The sequence below is a fragment of the Sceloporus occidentalis genome, unplaced genomic scaffold (assembly GCF_023333645.1).
Source record: "Sceloporus occidentalis isolate IW3139 unplaced genomic scaffold, rSceOcc1.0.p SCAF_2, whole genome shotgun sequence".
Classification (NCBI taxonomy): domain Eukaryota; kingdom Metazoa; phylum Chordata; class Lepidosauria; order Squamata; family Phrynosomatidae; genus Sceloporus; species Sceloporus occidentalis.
In genome coordinates, this window is record NW_028316982.1 from 146,349,303 (window position 1) to 146,374,458 (window position 25,156).

The 25,156-nt window shown below is 37.8% G+C and overlaps 1 protein-coding gene across 2 annotated transcripts in view; it reads right to left on the reverse strand.

Annotated features, from left to right (window-relative positions):
- MYCBP2 (MYC binding protein 2) overlaps nt 1-25,156 on the reverse strand; it is a 178,281-nt gene that overhangs the window by 123,198 nt on the left and 29,927 nt on the right. The window contains exons 6-18 of one of the 2 annotated variants that reach the window (XM_089511144.1): nt 24,146-24,388; nt 23,878-23,949; nt 22,205-22,301; nt 20,159-20,232; nt 18,224-18,362; nt 17,598-17,674; nt 16,770-16,974; nt 14,558-14,722; nt 13,113-13,271; nt 9,246-9,450; nt 8,440-8,585; nt 6,363-6,464; nt 1,767-1,874 (exon numbers count right to left, since the gene is read on the reverse strand). In XM_089511144.1, the coding sequence (XP_089367270.1) occupies nt 1,767-1,874; nt 6,363-6,464; nt 8,440-8,585; nt 9,246-9,450; nt 13,113-13,271; nt 14,558-14,722; nt 16,770-16,974; nt 17,598-17,674; nt 18,224-18,362; nt 20,159-20,232; nt 22,205-22,301; nt 23,878-23,949; nt 24,146-24,388 (1,792 nt within the window). The remainder of the gene's footprint in view (nt 1-1,766; nt 1,875-6,362; nt 6,465-8,439; nt 8,586-9,245; nt 9,451-13,112; nt 13,272-14,557; nt 14,723-16,769; nt 16,975-17,597; nt 17,675-18,223; nt 18,363-20,158; nt 20,233-22,204; nt 22,302-23,877; nt 23,950-24,145; nt 24,389-25,156) is intronic. The other variant, XM_089511145.1, reaches the window with a different exon arrangement.

Genomic DNA, 25,156 nt, shown 5'->3' on the forward strand with positions numbered 1-25,156 from the left:
TTGGTGCCATAAACTATAATATTCTAGTGCAGCAGATCTCAACCTGTGGGTTGTGGCATTACGAAGGTTGAGAAACACTGGTCTTGATCCAGTATAAGCAGCGTTGACTCCTGGGCTAAAATCAACTTGCCAAATTGCCACTGTACATTTCCTTGCAACTTTGAGTTTGAAATTTGAATGAAAACATATTTCTGAAGAAAAGCAGTGAGAAACTATGTTTTGCGTGGCCTTGTTCTCACGCTAAGCTGGTTGGTCACTTGGGAGTACATACACACATTATTCTATTACAAGACAATCTATCAAGCTGGCTTTAAAATGCTTTTTGTGAAGGTATACAAAACAAGTACTGTAAAGATCATTCTGAACTTAATATTTTTAAATTATAGTTGCTCTGTATGCAGCATACATGTTAAAATATATTTCTGAAAAAGAAATTAAGCACACACCCAGTTCACTGTGCTGCACAGCAAGATTTATGTTTGTTTATTTATTTAAATATTTATAACCTGCCCTTCATCCAAAGCTATCGGTGCAGCTTACATGATTAAACTGATTAAAACAATCTTGAACAATCTAAGTATAAGATATGTGCAGTCTGGATAAAATCAATTTGGCCTAAAGGCTTTAATAAAAAGCCAGGCTTTAACTTGGCGCCAAAATGATTCTAATGTTGGTTGTCTATCTTCACAGTTCAGCAGGCCAGAATCCGATCTCTCGTTCTTAAATTGTTTGCAGATTTATGAACTTATTGGAAAGCCTTTAACAAAATATACAACTGATGCTTTAATAGACTTAGAACGTTTTGTAGCTTTATCAAGGAATTCTAACAGTATTAGTTAATGCATTTAATTTTGTTACCTTTCGTGTTCCACAATGTGATAAATATTTTTCTATTTGTTTTTTTAATACATACAAAGTCCACAACTCCCAATCTCCTGACCATAAAGAGATTCTGTTGCAAATGTTTAGCAGTTTACAACAGAATTTTTTTTCTTGCAGTGTACCAATGAAGAAAGAATGTCCTGTGTGTTGATGTTCTGCATGAACTAAGTCTTTCTTTAAAAATGGGAGTACCAGTATATTAGTTGCTGTCAGCTTCAAGATTTCCATGAATAAATACATAAACAAAAGAGTGTTACATTATTTACCCCACATATGTCTACTGTATATACTCATGAATAAGTCTAGAAATTTTAGTTAAAATATTGACCTAAAAAACCTGAGTCTATTTATCCACAGCTCAATATAAGTACTGTACTTAAACGCTCTATTCTATCATCCAGCCCGGTTTTAGGGTGAACACAAACAGTTATGTCTGCTAGAATTTTGTTAAGTTCTTTGGCATCATTTTCCTTTGCTTCGTCCTTTGTTGCTTGCCCCTAAATTGTACCCTCAATTTATTCAACGGGTCATATCAAAATCTATAGTTTTGGTCCTTAAACCTGCCCTCAACTTATACATGAGGCAGACTTATAGTCGAGTATATACAGTACCTTTCCTACTGGAAAGGCTTATTTGACCATCCTTCCTCTCATTAAGGATTAGGGGTGGAGGGGGGGATGAAAGAAAGAAAAGAAAGTTAAAATTAATACATATTTTGATAGACTCATCCTAGTAAAGAAGCTTGATAGGGAAAATATGTTTTCTTTCTCCTCAGGTTACAGAAGGTTAGCCAGAAAAGTCTAACAATTTTGTGCATTTTTCTTAATATCGAGAGAATGAAGGATAGATGTACGTCAACCCAGTCAAAAAGGAAGACCAAATACCTTTATGCTTGTCCCGTTTATGCTTTAGCTGTGATGGATGGGATCTTATTCTGGCTAGAGCCTGCTCTCGATGGTTCATAAAAATAGGACCAGGAAATACAAAGGGTCCTGAGGAGAAAATTTTTTGCACATGCATAGGAAAGCTCACAAAATGGAAATAATGTGTTTATCCAAAAGAAAAGAAAAGAAACCTCTTAAATTATAAAAGCATCAAACATGATGGAACAATCAATACTCAATATATTATTTCTGAAAACAACACTACATTTCATTTAGAAGCACAGTTGCCCTGCCTCTTCCACAGGCTTTCCTTTTGCGGACTTGAGGGAACGCATCCCATTATAGTTTGGGATTTGAGCATTGGGGGGGGGGTCCGGAATGGATCCCCCGCATAAGAGGCGGGCTCTGACTGTACTTCTGTTACATAAGAACAAAAACAAACGTTCCTAGTATTATAAACAAGTTGAGAAATTTCCTTCCCAGATCAGTTTTCTTTTCTTTCTTTCTTTCTTTCTTTCTTTCTTTCTTTCTTTTTTACAAATAAAGCCCATATCTATCATTCTTGAACTGACAAGGTATTCTATCTAATTGGAAAACATCCAGCATGAGAACATGAAAACTAAGCAGGCAGCACTTGACAGCATGCACTGGGGGACTCTGAATTGCTTGCTATGTATTTAATATCACAATTATGAATATATGGATAGGTCCTAAAAACATTATCAATCCAAATGACCTTGAGGGCTACTGATCACACCATCAGATCTCGGCACAGAGATTTCTATTCCAACGTGATACCCAATGTGCCAACATCACTCAGGCAAGACAAGCAAGAGAACAGAAACCGACAGCACTATACCATTCTCTCATCTATGGGCAGGCACTGACTGCATCAGCCTTGAAACAAGTGTATTGCTGACAAAAAGATTTGTGTTCAACAAAAAATCAGAACAGAACAAAACAAAAATAATTGAACCCAATTAACTCATCTAGTACAGTGGGCCCTCCACATTCACTGGGGTTAGAGGCACAGGACCCCCTTGAAAGGGGAAAAACTGAAAATAAAACACAACCTTTAAAAAAAACCTAAGAGGATACCTTTAAAGGAATCTCTGGGTCTTCCAATGCAACTCTATAGTCAACATCTAGCAGAAACTGACAATTAAATCACACTGGAGAACCTACAAATGCCTAGAGATGTGTTTTCTCTATGTATCTCTGGGTCCTCTAATGTGATCTTACAGTCAACTTCTGGCAGAGTAGGACTGAAGAACTTATGTTCCTAGAGAGAACATATTAATTAAATCCATGAATAATTAAATCCGCAAAAGTCAATGCCACAAATGTGGAGGGCTGACTGTACATTGAAAGCACATTGTGTATTATTTACATCATAACATATTTAATCATATTCAGTATAGTAAATCCTAAGAATCAATCACAGACCACTGTTAAATGAATATCTGAATGAACAATTCAGATAGGACTCTGATCAAGTTTCTCCATCTGCTCTGTTAGGTAGGCAAAACGATCTTTTCTGCCATTTATCAATCAGCTGTCCAGGGATGGAAAGTTGGAAAGACTGACCTCACGGCCCTTGCCAGTCACTCCCTCTTGTTCTGGTCCAGGCTCTGCTACCTCAACTCTTTTCGGCCTTCCCAACCATTTAGCTTGGTACGTGTTTTCCCACTCAGCCCCTGAACCTTGCTCTTTTCCAGCCATGCCAGTTCTCTTCCAAGAGGCTTAACAGCAGTCAGGGCAGCCAGAACAAGTGAGCAGAGGTCAAGCAGAACAAAGCATGCAAATCTGATAGATAGTTGAAGAAAGAGGTAGAGAGAAACTCTTCTTTGAGAGATGGCGGATATGGAATTTGAAAGGTGTGGTGGTGAATAGGATGGTTAGATGACTCCTAAGACTTCTCAAAAATAAATCCAACTGAGCTTGAGGGGACTTCCACATAAGCAGCACGAGTATTGCAGCCTTAGAAAGGAAGGAGTGACAGGTAATGGTAAAAAGTATGTGTTAAAAGCATCTCTTGACAAATGATGGGTTGTTTTTCAGTTTGCCTTCTTGAATTTTGTCTTTAGTTCAATGGAGATTAAATATCATATTTGGTATTCAGGCCTTAGATTCAACCCCCACTTTGCAATCAGAGTTGTGTGTGTGTGTTTAACAAATTACCAATCCTCTGGGATTGGCCATGGCAGTCGTTTTGTGATAGGCTATGCCTCTTAATGTGAGCTGTCCATAAGGGTTTTTCAAATTTTCAAAAAAGCTGGCAGAGAAATTGAGTACAGACTGTTCTTGCTTATGTCATAATAAATTTGTTAGCCTTTAAGATGCCACAAGACTCTTTGTTATTCTAAGGTCACATAGAGGAGTATTAAGTACTGTAAAACATGTTTTATATAAAATTCCGTATTTCTCAAAAACAAACATTACTAAAGAGAGTGGAAAACTGTCACAAAAGAGTTATAACAGAACAATGTTCCTAAGATAACCACCTGCAACTCTAATTGAGTTTTTAAAAACCTTGTAAAAATTGTTATATAAGCCCTTCTCTACCTCTTCTGAACTGCCTTCTGGGTTTATTTTTACTGAGGATCACTGCTAGTTAAATTAACACTTATAATATAAACAATGCAGATCAGACTTGTGTTGGGAAGACTATTCCTGCATTAGACATAATCACAAAACAATGATTACTTCTGTCCTATGCAGCCTGAGGAAACTGTGGCTGAAATCCAGATACTGAGGATTTTCACAATTCTGGAAAAGAGATTTTAAGACTAACAAAAACCAGTAGTTTCCGCACAACAACCTTATCTAACTCCTAAGAATTCTGAATGCTTTTCTGTTTTTTTCAAGAGCAAGTATACTACCATATATACTCAACTCAAGTCGACGTCATGTATAAGTCGAGATCAGGTTTAGGGGTCAAAATTATGGATTTTGATATGACCCATCAGTCAAGGATAAAACCTAGGGGCGTTTAATAAAAGATCTAAAGAATGAAGCAAAAGAAAACAATGCCAAATAAGTTACAAAATTCCAACAAGCATAACTGTGTTCACACTAAAGGCTGTATGAATAAGAGAACAGAAGAGGGGCAGTGCTTTCAGGATCAATTACATTCTTGCCTTTCACCAAGGGATGGCTCCTTTTTGAATAAGAGTTTAAGTACAGAACTTACAATGACCCGTGGAAAAGTCGATTCAGGTTTTTTGGGTCAATTTTTTGACTAAAATTTCTGGACTTATACTTGAGTACATACAGTAAGATTTCAGTTGTGAAAAAGACCTATTAAGAGGTGTTTGTTTCTTTTTAGACTTCTGCTGCTGGAACAGCTCCCTGCAAAGTGTACTTGAGTCACGTATGTGTGTGTGTGTGTTTCAAAAAAAGATGTCAACAATATCTCAACACTTACTTTTTCAAGGAAAGGTACTTTGAGACTTGATACTAGAAATTTACTTACTCCCTTTCTATATTGCCCTGATCATGCAATATCTTGCAGGGCCATAGGTGATCTAACCTAGGCTTCATAATACTTGGTAACATTTTGTCATGGTACTTCACCATGTGGCATAAAAAGCAATAGAAAAAATTACAACCACATGCTAAGTCAAATATGAAAAGTACAAATTAACAAGCATTCTTTTCCCAATATAGAATCCTCAGAACAACATATTATCTTCCACTTCAATTAAGCAGTCTCCATACCTAACAGGTGGTCCTGCAAATGTCATGATGGATTATTATCTAATTTACTGAATGAATAAACTAATCAGCAATAATATGTGATCGCTACAGTCTACCATATAACACAGAGTCTTACAGTTGCCTTCCATGTTGCAACCATTCTGAAATGAACTGAAATGTTTAATGTAGATCTAATCAATCCCAAATGAAATCTTATTAGACTCTGGAATAAATTAACGAAATGTAGAATCTGTCTTAAAACCAGCTTCAAATGTTTCAGACAGCTACATCCACCATCCCTGATTGTTGATCTGGGAATCTGATGTGTCTTAAGACACCTGGAGGATAAAATATGGAAAGGCCAAGCAGTTAAATAGAAGTTTATACAAAAAGCTTTGATATGCTTCAGAAAATCCCTGCAAATTCAAGATCTCTACTGATCTTTCTGTTTTAAAAAAGGGGGAAAGCAACCATTCACAAGCACAGGGGTCTATCACAACTGGCCCACCAGATATGTCTTTTGTAGTCTACTATCTATACCAAAAAACATAGCATTCACCACCACCTGAAAACATCATGCTCCTTTAAACTATTTGTTGTAACAGCAGCTATTAGATCTCAAGGGGGTGGGGGTGGGAGTGGGATTGAAATTAAGATAGACAGACTATGTCAGTTCTAATTCCCTTAGCTAAGCTAGTTTTGCAAGACTGGGACTGGAAATTTAGGTTCCAAGCCCTTCTTCACCATAAAACAGCAAGGAAGTAAGAGAATGTACAGCCCTCCTAATGTCTATCTTCAGAAAGTATACACTCATATCTGTACAAGAGTTTATCAGAATTATGTTTATTCAGCTATCATGACTGCATGACAGGTAAAACAAAACCAAATCCTGCTAACCTCTTCCTTCTTCCAGTCTGTGCCTCCTGTTCACACGCTGCCGCTTTTCTTCTTGTCGTAACTGGAGATGTTCTTCAATATTAACACCTGGCACAGGGACAGCTGCATCAAAGAACAACAGAGTTGTCAATTTTTCTAGTGTAGGATAGTTTCCTAGTACGCTACAGTTCACAGAGGTGGGCAACTGTGAATGCTGGCAGGGCTGCATTATCCTCCAGTATACCTTGGAGAACCTTACTCCCACACCACATCTGCACATGCCAAAAAAAGGGGGAAAAATCCCCAAATCCCTTTAGGGGAGATGGGAGCATTTTCATCATGTTTTGGGGGCTTCCTGGGCCATTTTAGGTTGATACGCCAGTTGCAACCTTGCCTGGACCGGAGGGACCTTGAAGCAGTGGTACATGCACTGGTAACCTCTCATCTTGATTTCTGTAATGCGCTCTACATGGGGCTACCCTTGTGCCAAGTTTGGAAGCTTCAACTGGTTCAAAATATGGCAGCCAGATTGGTCACTGGTACTTCCAGGTTCAACCATATAACACCTGTATTAAAATCACTTCACTGGCTGTCAATTAGCTTCCAGGCACAGTACAAGGTGTTGGTTATCACCTTTAAAGCCCTATATGGCTTGGGCCCAAGTTACCTGAGGGAATGCCTCTCCCTATATAATCCGCCCCGCACTCTCAGAACATCCGGGAAGAATTTACTGGAAATACAAACAACTAGATTGTCTATGACTTCCCAAAGCACCTTTTCTGCCGCTGCCCCTAAACTATGGAATGGCCTGCCGGAAGAGATCCTTCTCATTGGCCTGTTACAGACTGCCAAAATAAAGCTGCTTCAGGTCTCTTTGGAGGTATGCTGTTTAAATGATGCATGCATCCTAAGAATCCGGAAGCTGCACCAAAGCTGCACTCCAGTGCTTAGGAATGGAGTGTGGCTTTGGTGCGACCTCCAGACTCGTAGGACCCATGCATCATTTAAACAGCATACTTCCAAAGAGACCCGAAGCAGCTTTATTTTGGCAGTCTGTAACAGGCCATTGCCACCTTGGATGCTTTCAAGAAGACAGTCAAGATGGAGCTTTTCTGGCGGGCCTATCAATCCGACCCTGTTTAGGACCCATCCTTTAGTTTTAATGATGATTCTGCAAAATTCCACTGTGGTAAAACTCCTGTATTATGATAAACTAGTCTTAATTAACATTATTACTGTTGAGATGATCTTCTATGGATTTTATTGAATGTAATTGTGCATTTTTGTCATGTTGTAACCCCGCCTCGATCCGAAAGGGAAAGGCGGGGAAATATAAATAAATTATATTATTATATTTTTAAACAGGAAATGAAAAGAAGGTACTTTCTGTTCATTTCCTATTTCAAAAATGCCTCTCTCTTTGGCTTACGGGCCCAGAGGTCCCAAAAGATGGTAGAAATGACCCCCATATCTGCTAGAGTGCATTTGGCAATAAAGAAAAAATCTTTAGATTTTTTTTTAACTCCTGAGGGCTTTCCTGTGTGACAGAAATACCCTCCACATCCCCATAGGGCATTTTGCAGGGACACATCAAAAGTTGTAAACCAGTGGTCCCCAAACTGTGCTCTTTAAGGGGTTTTGGGCATCAGCTCTCAGAATCCCAGAATATTGGCCAACACAGCTGAGGCTTCTGGGAGCTGAAGTCCAAAATCTCTTAAAGAGCACAGTTTAGGGGCCACTGTTGTAAACCAACAGATCATCTTATTTAAACCAAGTCTTAGAAAAGAGAAGAGGTGCAGATCTGCTCAAGATCCAAATGAGAGAGACAGCTTTAAGATGACAGTTACAGTATAAGCTGAGTAGGCAGACCTCAATGAAGACTTTGCCAATCATGGTGCTCTGAAAATTCCTGTCCTCAACAGCCAACCAATGCAAGTGTTGACTGGCTGGCCATTAATGCCATAAAGCCATAAATTCACAAGGTGTCCTAAGAAGGAAAATCTGCCACACCGCAGCAATACAAATCTTGAAGCACTTGTCACCTTGCCGCTCAGGCACAAACAAAATCTTTGAAAACTACCAGTTTCAGATCAATTACCTAGGAGAAGGTCCAGAGGGATCATTTCTTTAACGGCATCCAGGATTCCTCTTTGTCTTGCTTCCTGGCCATCCAATTCTCTAGCACAGGCTTTGCAACAGCCACACACAGCACAACCAGACTCACCTGAGCCACAGCCACAGATTCTAAAGAAAGTAATGATAGTTGATTGCGGGTAGCATACAACACTCATTCACACAACTATTCTAGGAGCACAGTCATTAGCTTCTCTTTCAGCTGAACTCTTAAATATGATTTTTTTTGACTTATGCAACAAGTACATTTTATGCTTCTTTCACATCTCCCAGCAAAATTGGCAATATTCCTTGCAATTACCATTTCACATCTGAATCTCAAATAAATTGTGTTATCTACCTTGAGAGTCTTTCCAGGTGACAATCAGGATTAAAATCTTAGGATAAAAATATATATATTTTTAAAAAATTAAAATGGGTCAAAATATTTTATTAAAGTCTATTTTGAAAAAAAAAAAGCCAGCAAAAGGATTTAAATAAAACTATGAAACTAGGTGTCCCTTTAGCTCAGATTACCTTAGTCAGTAACACCAAAATCAAAAAGTTAAAAGTACTCTAATCCTTACTACTGTAATGAACAGGTAACTATGCACAGAATTGCAGCCTAAAGACCTGAGATTCATCAATTCACTATTCCTACAGCTTGTTAACATGACTGAATTGCAGGAGTTTGCCAAGTTTTCTGAAACTACGGTAATTCATTTTTTTAAAAAAAGAAATGATATACATATAACAATATTGTGCCAATACACATTTTACACTTTTACTTACCCTCCAGGTACTCTGTCAGGTCGCCCACTGCTAACACAGCTTGCTCCATAACCAGTGCAATCTCCACAAACAGTACACACCATACATTGTTCCAGCTTCCATTTATGCATGCCTGGTGGACACATCATGGATTTTTCATCTTTTTCCTCTAGCTCTTCTTCTAAATCTTCATCCATTGCTGTTGCCATATTTTCTACGCCAAAACCTACCAAAAAAATAAAATAAAAAAAAAATAAAATAAAGGGGGGGGGGGAGATATACCACATTTCACATAAAAACACAGGCCTCAAATGGTATGTTAAGTGTAGTCCAAAAAGCACTGCAGAAATAATCCAGTTTGAGAACACTTTAACTATCCTGGCTCAGTACCAGTTTATTCCGGCACCAGAGCTCTCTGACAGAGAAAGCTAAATGTCTCACAAAACTGCAGTTCCCAGAATTCCCTAGCATTGAGCCAGGACAGTTAAAGCAATCTCAAACTGGATTATTTCTGCAGTGCGTTTTGGATCTATGAGAAACAATAATTCTGTTTTTTATTCCAATAAACAGAGCTATTTTAAAGCTTCACAAATGAGAAGACAAGTAAAAACTTCATTTCGATTTCAACTACACCATGGTAGTCCATAATATACCACCTTTCAAAATTATAACTCATTGTAGTTAACAAACCAGAATAGTTCCAAGGTTTACATAGGTGTCCATGCCAAGATGGGACACTTCCTCCCCATCTCCCATCACGTCTGGCTGCCAGAGGTAGAATCTTTGTCCTGCTCTGAAGGAGAATAGTGGTCCTTTAGACAGCTCAAATGAATGTTGATGATTCTAATCTAAGGATGCTATTTATGCATATTTTACAAGATTTAGACACTCTAGGAATTAATGTACAGCCAGTGGGATATAATCATATATAAGAACTTGTTTTTGGTATAAAACCCATCATTATTTTACCAGGTGGGGCTATGACTGCAAATGTGTGCTATGCCAGTTTTGCAATGTAGCACAGTACTGTTATACTCATTTTTGTAAGTTAAAAGTCTTCCATTACAGTACCATAATATGGTACACTGTTATTCACTTTCATTACGTGCTGGCTTTTTGTAGGCAAGCAATAATGATTGTAGCAATTTATTAAGGAACAAGGGGCCATTTCTGGTAAAGGAAACAGAAACTTAGGGTGTTAGGTGTAGTAGAAACGAGTATTTTGGCACTAGTTGTTCTTGTTGCTAACTGCCCTCGAGTAGATCCTGACTCATGGCAACCCTGTGGATGAAACATCTCTAAGGCCCCCTATCTTCCACTGCTCTGCTTAGGTCCTGTAGATTCAGGACCATGACCTCCCTGATTGAGCCTATCCATTTAGCATGCCATCTTCCTCTCTTTTTACTTTCCTCCATCTTTCCTAGCATTATTGTCTTTTCTAATGAGGCATGCCTTTTCATGATGTGGCCAAAGTACGACAGCCTCAATTTTTTCATCTTTGCTGCCAGGGAGACTTCAGGCTTCATCTGTTCTTGGAGCCATTTGTTTGTTGTTTTGAATGTACACAGTATCCTCATCACTCTTCCCTAGCACCACATCACAAATGAGTATTTTCCACTTATCAGCGTTCTTCATTGTCTAGCTCTCACATCCATACATGGTGATGGGGAATACAATGATTCTGACTTTAGTGTTCCGTTGTATGTCTTTACTCTTCAAGATCTTGTCCAATTCTTTCATAGCTACCCTTCCCATTGCTAGCCTTCTTCTGACTTCTTGACTGCCGTCTGCATTCTGATCAATGTTTGATCCAAGGTAGGAGAATTGTTTAACTATTTCAATTTCCTCATTGTCTAGGTTGAATTTATATATTTCTTCTGCTGTCATTATTTTGTTTTCTTTATATTCAGCATCTCCACTTTCTTCTTTGACCTTCCTTATAATTTTTGCAAATCTATGATGTTTTCTGCTAGTAGTATGGTGTCATTTTCCAAACAAATCTTGTGAAGGAGTCAACATCATGGCACAGGTGATGATGCCCCACCCCCCAATACTCTTAATTCTTACACTATTCTTAAGCACTGTGTTTACCTGGTTTCCCCTTTTTCTTATTATGTTGTTCTACCCACTCCACCCAACCCCTTGGTCTCTTATTCTACACATAATCTTTTGCTAGAGCAAATGACACTTGTGTTTTGCATTTTAAGGTCTACAAACGTATTCCACATTCTGAGGATTTTCCTCCCTCTGTTTGTATTCTTCTAAATAAGAACTGATACATGTGTGCACATGAGGAAAATGTGTTATAGCAGCATATGCTACCTGTATGAATTATTCTCACATGTAGCTTTGCTCCATCTGGAAAAACTGTGATGGGATAGCCTTGTACTGAATCATGTTTCATCATTCCCCCCCGCCCTTCAAGCTAGAGTTAGAACAGACTTCAATTCACTGTATGCATACTAAATTGAAATCTCTCATTCACTCAAATCTGAAGAAAACCTTTAATTTCCTGATCTCACATGCATATCAAGAGCAGAAATTGCAAGCTCCTTCTTGAGAAAACAAACCAGGACACAAAGTTTTTGCTTAGTGGCTTAATGTGTTTTCAAATTTCTTAGGCTTGGTAAAAATTAGGCTTTAATATTAAATATATTTACTAAAGATTAGGTCTTAATATATAGAGTGGAATTTACTTCTGAATAAATATGCATAGAAGTTACCTGCTAGAAGCTCTTCACTGAAAACATAATTAAAAAATTTGCTTCTAAAATATATGCCAATATTACCTATTCTGTTCTGGTATGTAATTAGGGCGTGTGTGTATGTCTTTTAGCAGAGTACTTGGTGACCTGATACTGACTAAACATCTGAGACATTCTATTTTACCAAATGTTCCAATGCTTTTCCTGTAGATTTTGTTCTATGACCTCTGAATTTTTCCCTGGCCATGAAACCCACTATGTGACCTTTGTCAAGTCAAATGCTCCCAGCCTCAGAGAAGGCAATGGCAAACTTCCCCTTAACAAAGCTTGCCAAGAAAACCTCATGACAGGTATGCCTTAAGTCACCATAAGTCAGAAATGATTTGAAGGCACACAACATACACCCACAAAGAAGCAGCTTTAGTACCTCTGGTACCAACTTCAACCCCTTAAAACTCACTGTTGGCAGCACTCATACACACTTGACTGACCCACCATTGAAATCTAGCCAAATATAGTGCCAATGGTACTTTTTAAAATTGATCTGACCATAGCGGAGGGAGCACTGCTTCATATCTTTTGTTTTGTGTTTGCACAGAAAAATTAGTTTGAGTATCTATATATACTGGTCAGAAGAGAAGGAAAACTTATTCTGGTGAAGAAAAAAAACCTTAAACCGGCAGCTGTGTTTTAACAAAATTGAATACCTACTGTATTGTAAAGAATATAGAAAAATATGAGGCCTATGAATTCCATCTGCATTTGGAAAGTCCACAAGACCAGAAGACAGTTCAGCTGGAAACCATACACTGCAAGAGTAGTGGGCAGACAAGCATGTAAAGCAGTGACTCCCCGAGACCATAATGGTTGGATTATGAAAATTGAATAGTATTGTACTACACGTGCTAGCATTACTGTACAGACAATAATATATGTATACTACTTAGACTAAGTAGCAAAAATCAGGACTGTAATGTCAGATGGAGGACAAGTTTACACCTTCTGCAGGTAAGATGGAAGTGAGCTGATGCATATGCAAGCATAAAATAGTAAGCCGGAAAACTATAAAAAGAACAAAACAAAACAAAACAATTCTTGATAGCAACATGTTGCAACTCCAAAACTAATGGGGACAGAATAGGAACAGAATAGGAACACAGTAATTAAAAAGAAAAGTGCCAACCTTTTCCTCCCTGATTCATGGAGCCTGTGTCTCGCCCACATTGACCTTTGTTATTCACACCAAATGTCCAAACTTCTCCATTCTTCATTAGCACACAGGTATGAGCTTTGCCCATAGCTACCTGAGTTGCAAAATGGCCTTTCAAGTCTGTTACTAAACCTGAAAGATGAACACACAAGAGTGGTAAACATTTGCCTTCCCTGTTTTGAGGAATGTGATAGATATTTAGATCTTAGGGGTAGAAAAATGAGAGGTTGTTAGTAACAATAACCAGTAGCAGGATATAACAAGTAAAAATGGTACTAAGTTGTAAGCATGTTTATGACATTTTATCTGGTCTTAATCAGAAATTATCCTATTACAGGTTTTGGTTTTTTTTCTAATGGAACAACACAGCCATATACACACACACACAAAGACCAAAAGTGAATTCACACTGATTAACATGACTGAGCAACAACAATAATAATAGAATAATAATTGCACATCTGTCACAGCTTGAATTCTTTTCTTGAATTTTTATTTATAACAAAGAAAAACAAACAAAGCCACAACAAACACCACAACAAATATCTATTAATATGATAAAACAAGATATAAGTTTGGCAAACCTAAACATAAAAAAAAAACTAATCTAATTGACTAACATATCACCAAAGATAGGGGAACTGTGGTTCCCAACTTGTCTGGCAATGGTCAGTTACTCAACTATGGCCCTGTACACACCGGCCATTAAGGCCGACATGGGAGCGAAGTTGGGACATAGCATCCTCACAACGTACGCCTGATTCTGCCCGCCAAGTCATGGCGCTCCTCCGGTGCTGTGTCCATACAATGCAGTGCCAAAGGAGCGCTATATAGCTGTGCCACTGCAGCTATGGTGCCCTTTCAAGGGCGCAAAAAGGAACCACTCTTTGCACCCTTGAAAGGCTGGATCAGGGCTAAGGCCCTGGTCCAGCAAGGAAAGGGGAGGCATCTCACTACGCCTTTAATCTACTCCTCCTTACTATTCAGAAGTTAATCATATATCTTAAAAGTTAATAAAATCCAAACATCTACCAATAAAACAATTCTATACTTCTCAATTCTACGAATACAAAAATCTATACAGTACTTCTATAATTTCTCTAAACTTATCACAGAGCCCTAATTTTCCACATAATCTATTAATAACTTCCATTATTTTTTAAAATCACCCATAGATTTATCATACAAGTGTAAGCTTGTCCATTTCAGCAGATTCATAGTTTCAACATCCATTCTTCTTGAAGTGGAAATGTTGTCTCTTTCCATCTCTTTGCATAGGTAATTGTCGCAGCATTTAATCGTATACTGCATAAATTCTTTCTTTTTTCAAATAGCTCTCTGCATGTGTATTATAAATCATTATTCTTTACCATGCTAACTGTACCATAGTATTTAAAATATCTCAAATATCTACTTACTTGTGCTGTCAGAGTAAATAGCATCCTTTCCAAACATGTATAGTTCCCCATCTTTTGAAATGACAGAACTACTCCCATTATTGCACGCCGTATACACCACAATCTTTCCTTCCATCTTGATAATCTTTTTGGGTTTATAAGGTTTAGACTGCCTCCTGCTTTTGGCTTGAGAAAAAAAAAGCAAAAATCAAATTATGAAGTGTTAATTTATACTGTGTAAATTTTAACATGGAGAGCCAGTGTGCCATTGTGGTCTGATGGCTGGATTATGACTCTGGGGACCAGCCATGTAAAATCCTGGGCACGACACATTCTCTCAGCCTCAGAGAACAGCAATGGCAAACCCATTCAGAAGAAACTTGCCAAGAAAGCCCCATGATAGCTTTGCCTTAGGGTTGCCATAAATTGGAAATGACTCGAAAGCACACAACAACAACAACAAGTTTTAACATAACACTGAAGAAATAAATGTATTTAATAAACAGCAATATGCAAGATTATGGTTGTTCACAGATAACTAAAAAGAGGATGAATAGGCTGCCTAACTATAACTGTGGTTCTTCGAGTAGTCATCTGTGCACACAAACAACTCGCCCTCCCATCTTCTTTATGCCACCTCTTTACTCCAGGGCCCACCACTAGTTGGACTGGGAACTAGGATTAAGTGGGAGAGCATGGTTTATATTCCTGTGGTTAAGAGGGTGGGGTTACCACCAAAACATAGCTCTAGAAGCTTCTAAGGATCTCTGCTCAGGCTCAGAATGGACCCCTATGTGTGAGTCACAGAGATCGCAAAGAAGAACAAGAGATCTTTATTCTAAATTAGAACATAAATATCCATTATATTTCCTTCATATATATTTCTACATCTTTTAAGTTAAAATCAAAGGAAGAATGAAGGTTGGCAATATGAGAAAAAGAAAAGCCTTGCTTGTTTCCTCTCTTCCTGTTTTCAAAGACAGATTGCAAAATAATGCACATATTTGATGACTCAATTACTGCAAGTAGAGCAATCAATAACACCAACCCCTAGAGGTTTTTTTAATGTAGTAAAGTTCCAAGGTATAAAGTGTTGTCAGCATGACCAACTAGGCAACCCCTATCCAAAGTGTCCTTAAAAACAGAATCAAAACAAAGCACATCCCTTCAATACACATGAAGATGTACGGACAGGAAGGTATTTCTAACACCAGTGCAGAATACAAAACCATGCAGATAAAGACACCTAAGTAAATACAGTTGGCCCTCCATTTTTGCTGGGGATCTGTTCCAGACCCCCCTGCGAAAACAGAGGCTCGCACTTATTCAAGCCCCATGCTCCTGGGCACGGGAGCCATTGCAAATAGTGGAAGTCACCCCTCTGCATATATTCAAAGGTGTGGATCTGAGATTGGCACATTAGGATGGGCAACTGTACTACAAAATGTAGTGGGAAGTTTATGCTTTATATTACATTTTACATTCTGTTTGTAATCAATACCATTTTACATTCTGTTTCTATCAATACCAAGAAGTGTAGATACAAATATAGCTTATTCTTCTCAATAACAAGTTGTGTTTTTTGCATAAACAAAATGGTTATCAAAGTACTGATTGTCTATTTGAGCTAACTGTATTATTTTTCAGAAAAGTTATTTCCATCTAACTTGACACAGATTTTTTCCTCTACAGAATTACATTTATAGCCCAGAATGTAAGATAAATGAGGATGGTAATCACTAAAACAAAAGAACACACCTTCAAAAGTTACCCTTCTTTTCATTCAAACTTCATTGTTATCTGTCTGTAATACAGTGGGCCCTTCACATTCACTGGGGTTAGGGGTGCAGGTCCCCCATGAAAGTGGAAAAACAACAAATAAAAAATATATTTTTTTTAACCTGAGAGAACACCTCTCTAGGAATCTCTAGGTCCTTTGTTGTCAATATCTGCTGGAACCACAGAATTGTGCAGGAAGACCTACAAATGCCTAGATAAGTGTTCTCTCTAGGAATCTCTAGGTCCTCCAGCATGACCTTTGGCAGACACTGACCATAGAGTCACTCTGGAGGACCTAGATATCCCTAGAGATAACATATTAATCAAATCTATGAATAATCAGATCCACAAAAGTCAAAGCTGCAAATGTGGAGGGTCAACTGTAGTTCTTAATGTAGACATCATAAGATATCAAAGTATTAACAAAACCTATCACAGTATTAACAAAACATACTTGATTCACCATCTTCTCCTTTACTTGCTGAGCCTGTGAAAAATATGCTTCCATCTTCTGCAACAAGTAAGGCATGGGAGCCATCGTGCCCAACAGAGAATTGAACAATCTTTGGAGATTTGGTGATTGGCAGCTCTACCCACTTCCCTGATGAAGGACCACCTTGTTTGATTCCAAGGCTCTGATATTTGCCAGTGTAATAAATCTATGAGCAAGAAAAACACTAGAGGGTTAGACTGAACACAAGAGACACGTACAAAGATCAATGTAAAAAACACTGAAAACTACAGGCTATGACCTCCTTGGCTATGTTTAATAAAACAAGAAAATGTCAGAGAGAAAATTGCATTTGTCTGAACCACACACAGAGACTGTGGCCTTGTGATTGAAATGCTTGTTGATTTGTATTCATTCTGAAAAAGTTCCTCTTTTGTGTTTAAATTAGGACTGGAGACCAAATGGAGTATCAAATTAATGTATACAAGCATTTTTCAGAACTTTCGTACTAATTATTAGCACACTAATACATAGAACATCTATTTACCTTTAAGTAACATTAAAATATTTACTTACAAATCTGTTGAGATCCCACTGTTTTTTCCTCTCTTCTCACTTTTTCCTGCTTAAAAATCCCTTCTCATGGCCAACAGCTGGATTTTTTAAAGTTAGAGATGCTATACATAATAGAATTTATATAAAGTTTGGCCCAGTGATGAAATAATGCCCAGATTCCAAAACATACTATTTTGTAAAGCCAAGAGGACATTATTCTACTTTACAAATCCCAGTTATATTATAGAGTTGATCAGCTAAAAATATTTCCAATACCTTCCCACTAGCCGTTTTCATGAGTGCAAATTCTCTTCCTGCACCGAGAACAGCTGACTCCTCATCAAACCCTGTACCTGTGAGCAAAAAGAGCACAAAATTAACTATTAAAAACATGTTTCAAAGTCATGTGTGAGGGTTAAACCTAACAGTGAAGTACTCCTACAAGCCATTCAGTAAATGTGTGCTATATACAGTGGGCCCTTGCTATTATCCCTTGGGGCTTCGTTCCAGGATCCCCTGTGAATATCAAAATATATGGATGCTCAAGTCCTATTATATACAGTGGGGTAATAAAATGGTGTCCCTTAAATAAAATGGCAAAATTAAGGTTTGATTTTTTGATTTTTTTAAGCAAGCTGTGGATGGTTAAATCCACAGAATCCATGGATAAGAAGGACTGACTGTATTCTCAATTTAAAGTAACAAACATAATGATGGGCAGAAAGGTATCAAAACTAGCATTTCATGTAGAAAGACTGACACCATGGCTCCACACAAGGCGAGTAAAATTTGTTGTATACAATGCTATTACTGCAACTATCTGTTCTCTAAATTTTAAATTATTTTTACCCTTTCTATGACTACGAAAACATGAAGACAAGAGTAAAAGAGTTATTTCTTACTGATAATGTGCAAGTCTTTCTCCAGATCAAATAATGAAATACCACAAGCATGTAAACACTTTCTCGCAAGCTTAAGCTGCAGTTCTTGCTGTAGCACTGGTTCCGTGCTTGTTGCAAATATTCGAACCACAAAGCCATCCTACAATAAATAAAACACTAATTTAAACAACTTAAAAGTATTAGCTGATACAAAGGTACATGCAATCCCACTCTTCTCAAATTGCACTGTGAATGCTCAAGCATCTCACAGAACACATCATAAAATAAAATATATGCAAGGTAAAATGATGGTTCGTTTTAATAAATGTATAAACACAAGCAAAAAACCACACTGCTGAAATATTAGTCATAATCTGAAGTGCTTTCATATTATTCACACATCCTGATGTCATGACAGCCACTATGACATTTAGCTTATACCAGACATAATAACTGCAGCTGATAAAATGCATACCATACTTTCAGAGTGATGTCCAATGAGTATTAAAAATTGAGATATTAAGAAAAGAGGTAATGGAAAGGTGCTGAAATCCCCAGTTTTGCAGTTCTTTAAGAAGCAGTTGGATGTTGCACCTCAATATACAGGAAATTAACCAAAACAGTGTGTTTCCTGCAGCACTTCCCAAGAATGTAATGAGGTGACAAAAATATGTTATATTCTTTATTAGTAAAATGAGAAATCCTACATTTTACTTAATCTCTGGCACTATTCCATTTCAAATACTCTCCCTTTCGTGAATCCAGGGAAAAAATACATCAGCAATCTGTTAAGAGGAATTAAAATGCTATCAAAACCTTTAGGGTCTTTTACATGCTTTTCACATACCTTCCCAAGGCAACTGCCTCCCTGCAAACAAGTGAATGAATGTTAATAGTATCAACCAAAATGCTGGGCTTTTCTTGTCACTTTGGATGCAGAACAAGATATATGGACCAAAGTAAAAAATATGCAGGAAAAAGATGCTTAGATCTTGTGGTACCTTCTGTTTTTCCTAACTAGAGAAGTGAAAGAGGGGACTGGAACAGTAGCTTGAAGGAGAGCAGGAGTTTAAACATTTTGTCCTGCAATTCCTCTCCTGAAAGTGCTATTAGCCATGAAGGAGAATACACAAAAATACAGTACCACCTGTATATTTCTCCCTCTCAAGCTACAGTAAGAGGCGCACAGGGCACACTAAAGAAAGATGTATTGGAGAGATGGTGCTGAGAGAAACAGTTAAAGCACACATTTTTCATTCCAAAATCACTACAGATGTGCAGATGCTTTTAAGGGAGGGGGGGGAATATCCAGGGATCTGATTACCGACCTCCCACTTGGTGTGTAGTGCAGCCCTCTGAAGAAATTAGAGACAAAGAAAGATCCAGATATGCAAAACAAATATGAGTGATATGAGAACTAAAACCATCCTTTTCTGCAAGAAATATTGTGGAAAACATTTAATTTAAATTGCTAAGAATATACACAACATCCAGTGAAATGTATGCTAAAAGATGGAGAGTTTGAAGGATAGTATTCATATCATGGTAGGAATCATGCAGACTATGGCCGGCTTGCAACCCTTGGGAGGATCCCATGTCACCCATGACGTCTGCATCATCTCCAAACCCCGTATTATAATTTTTGAAATGGCTGAAAAATTATTCAGGGTGTGTGTGTGGGTGAAATAATGTCTAAACACTATTTAGAGATCTTATTACACTGAAACAACAATAACCAAAATACCCAGCCAGAGGTCACCCCAACACTTCTGGTTGCTGCCACCAGAACCTCCAAAATGGCCCTCTAACCTTCAGCACCCACTGATCCAATTTAGATTATTCAGTAACCAACAGTGTGCACCTGAAAGCACACAAATGTGCATGTGTTTTGCGTGCACATTCACAAACATACAAATGCACTCCAAAAACAAAAATCAGACGACACACTGTACTTACATCTCTAGAAGCTGCTATTTGATTAATATACTCTCCATCAGTGAAAAGAATATTCTGCCCTTCAGTCTGGCAATCTAGAGAACAAACAATTATGCTTTATCTGTTTAATTTTTTTAAACTTCCCTTTTTCTTGCAATTATACACAGAGTGATTTTAAAAAAATGGAGCGACACCAAATAAAAACAGCTTTGTTTCTGCACCATTCTTTTTGAATCACCTGGTACTAAAATTTAAAGGATATGTGCTTAATCACAATCACAAAATTTAATATATTATGTATACCAAAACAAATCTTGCTGTAAGTTTTTTGGACCCAATCCACCAACTCCTTTGGTTAACCCCTGAACAAACACATTATTTTTTTGTAGTCTGGGTCCCTGAATGAACATTTTGAAACAGATGACCACAGCAACCATACACTGCGGCCACTGTGGTTGAAAAAGGAGATCCGCTCATATGGGTTCAGTGAAAGTGGGTCTCTCTCTACAGGTTAAAACTAGAATGCTAGAAAAAACTGTATCTGACCTTCATCCCTAGCTAACTGCAAAACACAATTACACTTTAAAACTGAAATCACTTAAAATGTTGAGCAGGTGAAAAGACTCTCAGTCAGTCAACAATGTATTCTACCCTGCCTTTAGAGCCACAATATGGAACAAAAGCTTCTCCAGGTGTTATGGACTACAACTCCCACTATCCTTCACCACTGACTATCGAGGCAACATCTGATGGGAGGTGCAGTGCTATGCTACCTAGTGGGCCTGTGTTTCCCACTTCTGCTTTAAAGTGGCCACACCCACATCCATGCACATAAGCAAGATCTCTACAATTCAGTCATTAGTAGAAGCTTTCTACAGATGGCTGCTGCACAAAATCACAGCCATTTGTGGAATTATTGTATGTACTCTTCTAGAAGTCTAAAGAATTATGCCCAAAACTGACCCCAAAATCCCAAGTCAACTTATTTATGGTAATATGACAGCAGCTCTTTCAGATTTCCCCATGCAGTTACTTTCTGTTCTGAGACAAGCAGACAGAGTCCTTGGTGATTGTTTGATTGATTGCTGTTTATTTAACAGTTCCTCTCCCGCTGTCTCGGAGTGAAGGCTGAAACCCTGAAGCTTCATATTGACTGCTACTTCCATCTTGTCACTGGCATACACACACTGAAGGCGCCTCCAAGTTTTATACTCGACCTATCCACAGGTCATGTCAAAATCTATTTTGGCCCCAGAATTTGCCCTCGACCTATACATGAGGTCGACTTAGTCGAGTATATATGTTACAAATGCAGTCATTCAAAATAGAATCATAGAGCTGGAAGAGACCACAAGGGCCATCTAGTCCTACCCCCTACTATGAAAGAACTCACAATCAAAGTACCCATGACAGATGGCCATCCAGTCTCTGTTTAAAATAATATCCATGGCTGTGCACTGCAGCATGAACAACATGCTGAAACTGCTTGGGTTTTGAATACAGGATGGGATTCAATAGCTTTGATCTTGCAGGGCTCTGAAAAACTGCATTTTCGAAACAATTACTAAAAACAAGACTGACAGACCCCATTCTGTCATGCAGAAACTGCTGTTATTATCCTCTGAGTTAGCTGATATTTTTCCAGGTGATGGCAAGTAAACTATAGAGCTGTCAGTAGGTTTTACAAAACACTGTAGTCTATGGCAATAGGATAATGCCATTTCATTAATACTTATGCATTGAGCAAAAAAAAAAAATTACATTAAATTAGAAAACTCAGTAACGGATAGGATTCTGACAGATGGGCTTTCACATCTCTTGCTTTTCACTGGTGAAATGGAGTAAAACAGGTCATCATGATGTATCACAGTTACTTCTAAATTTTCTGTGCTCGAATTCTGACATTAAGTCAGTCATGAATCAGAATAACTTCCAATATTATTCCAGGAATTTCTGATATTATTCAAAGAAAGTTAAATGTATCACATTTTTTTCTTTCTTGCTAATAAGGAATTTTCTCATAATCAATCTTGATAGCTCTCTAACAATCAATCTGCTTTTCCATACCTGGCAAAGTTACTGTACCATCCTGCTCCAGAGATTCGGGATTTATTCTTATTGCTGTCATGCTATGATTGTTCACATCTCTGTATAACAAATAACCCTGTAAAAATACCAGAGAATGAGCATGAAATTTTCAAAGCCACATTTACACTGACAAAACCTAATATTAATTGGGCCTTTTCTCATCTACCACTTTTAAAACTACCACAGAAATCTGAGAACTTGGGTGCATGCACATATGCTGTCTTTAACAGTAACTAACTTAAAGTAGCTACTTTAAAGTAACCCCAGTGCAATCACAATGACAAACAGTTTGACACATCATCACACTCACATGGCACCATAATGATCATCCAATCTATAATAACAAGATGATATCATTATAAGAACAGTTCAGTGCCATGTGAAGTAATATGAAGGCAAATATACTCCAAGGTTAGGAATGTTGGTCAGTTTATTAATACTTTGATCAGACTTAGACTGACTTATTCTCAGAGGTAACAGTCATCAGCAAGATGGAAAAAATATGCTTAGTGACCCTAAATATGTCCTCCACACAACAGCTTAGAAGAACTCAATGCTAGACATACTGAAAAACCTACAAGTATTATGAGTGAAACATTTCCTCACTGTTCCCTGAAGATCAGTTGTTTACCTCTTGAGGATGCAATACAAATAACAGAAATGGCCAGGAAAATGAAATTATAAGTGAAGTCATATAAAACTAAGCTGCTACATGAAAATTGCTCCCATGGCAACTCTCTATATATAGCAGGCTGAACATGTATGAACTTACCTACCATATAAACTGTCCTATTGCCAGTACAAATACCAAAGAACAAAGAAAAATGTACTGAAAGTAAAATCTGCCAGGTAACATACGCATTTAGAAATCATGCTGCCAACCAATTAATTTAAAATTGGCCATATTATGAAAGTGCTGAAGACACAGGTTGTGGTTTTAAAAAAGGTTTCAAGATAAATAATCCCTGTCCATTAAGAAAAAATCCTATGCAAAATTAATTTAGGTAAGTAGCCCTATGTACGTGGTACCGCCATATATGTTTTTTAAATTTGTATTTTAGAACTAAAGCTTTAAAACTAAAGAAAGATACGGTTTTCCTTCCATTTGTTCTAATAGATTCTGACACTGTGATAGCACTGCAGATTTCCCTAGCTTCTCTTCTCCATGTCAGCCCCTCAAGACTCCTGCAAATACTACACAGATACTTCAGGGATTCCCTTGAATGGGTTAGTTGTGGAGCACCTGAAGGCCTGGAGGAAACTGAGAGTGGGGGACATCCCTGAAAATCAGATGGAAACATCTTTTAGGTAAAGAAACCAGATATACTGTTTTATCTCCTAACCCATATATCAGCCTATGCAAATACAGCGGGCCCTTCTTTTACACAGGGGATCCGTTCCGGACCCCAACGTGTAAAAGAAAAAGCGTGTAAGCTCAAGCCCCACTAGAAGTAATGGGGCTCGTGTCCGCCACACAGTGCCACGCGGCGCCATGGCTGCACGCCCCATTACTTCTTCCGGGGTGTGTGAGCCTTTTTTCCGGCACGGCTTCCAGCGTATGCTAGAAGCTGCGTATGACACGGGTGTACTGTATGTACAAAGTAAATTTCAAATGAACTTTCTTGGTGTAGCTTTAAATTATTTTTGCCTACCTGAGCATAGCCCAACCAAGATTTCTTCTCTTTCCTGTTTCTGAAGCGAGATGTAGAATTATATATATGGCCCTGTAGAAAAAGTGTCACACAAATTATTGAAGTGGTAATTTATTTTTAAAAATGCTACAACAACCAACAATTTAAAGTAAGAAAACTGGTTAGCAGCCTTTGCATAATAAAATATCCAATATAACCAAATATATTCACTTTAGAATCAGTTTTGTAGAAACATCAATGAATAATTCAAGCTCAAAATATACATTACCCTGACGGTTCCACTGTAGCCAGAGCCGATTTTGTATAGTCCATCTTTGCATAATAAATACAAGAAGTAACCATCACTCTGTAGGAGACATTGGTCATCATCATCCACAGAAATTTCCTTCAGTGACCACTTGTGCATTAGAGCAGCTTTCTTAATCCCATTGCTAAACCAATCTTGGATTTGTATTTTGCCCACCAGAACTGCTTGTACACTTCTCTGGAGGGAATTTAAGATGGTTGGCACCTAAATAAAGGGGAAAACAAAACAACTATCAGTTATCACTAGAAACTTTAAAGCAGCAATCTTAAAATGGCAGGGAAGGGGACAAGAATCACCTTAAAAATTATTTTTAGAGTCAATTAGTAGTATATTACTATCATTCATTACTGTATGTTCAATACATTATGGTTATCCTATTCGGCCCTCCAAAGTGATGAAGAGGAATTAGTGCCATGTATAGCAAATGACTGCTCAACTTTCTTGAGCAAAAATTAAAAATAGATGTATCTTCATCATGCTCCCTTTCATAAAATTATTACAAAGTCTACTTTTCTCCCAATAATGGGACTCAAAGTGTTTAACAACCTATTTAAAACAATGCAGACTGTTTTACACTCAGAAGTTGTTCGACCTAGTTCAGAACAGTTTACTTTTTTTGATCATGTTCAGGATTGAAGTGCACTAAACAGTTAAGAAACTGCCCATAAGCTATTTTTATTTTTTCATGCTCCTCCTTTAAATCTGCTGCTCCTTCAGATTTTCTGTTGTAATCATTGTTGTACATTTACTATGTCACTTTATTTAGTCACCTTGGGAACAATATTGGAGGCAGTTTAATAACACTGATAAACAAATAGAACATGCAGCTTGTGAGCTATCTTTATTGTCTGAAAGTACTGTAGAGAAACTCTAGATTTTGCAGTACTGACAAGTAGACACACAACTATCTACATTTCTCCTTTTTGTGACACACAAAAAGACAGTATATGCATGCATCATATGGACCCTATG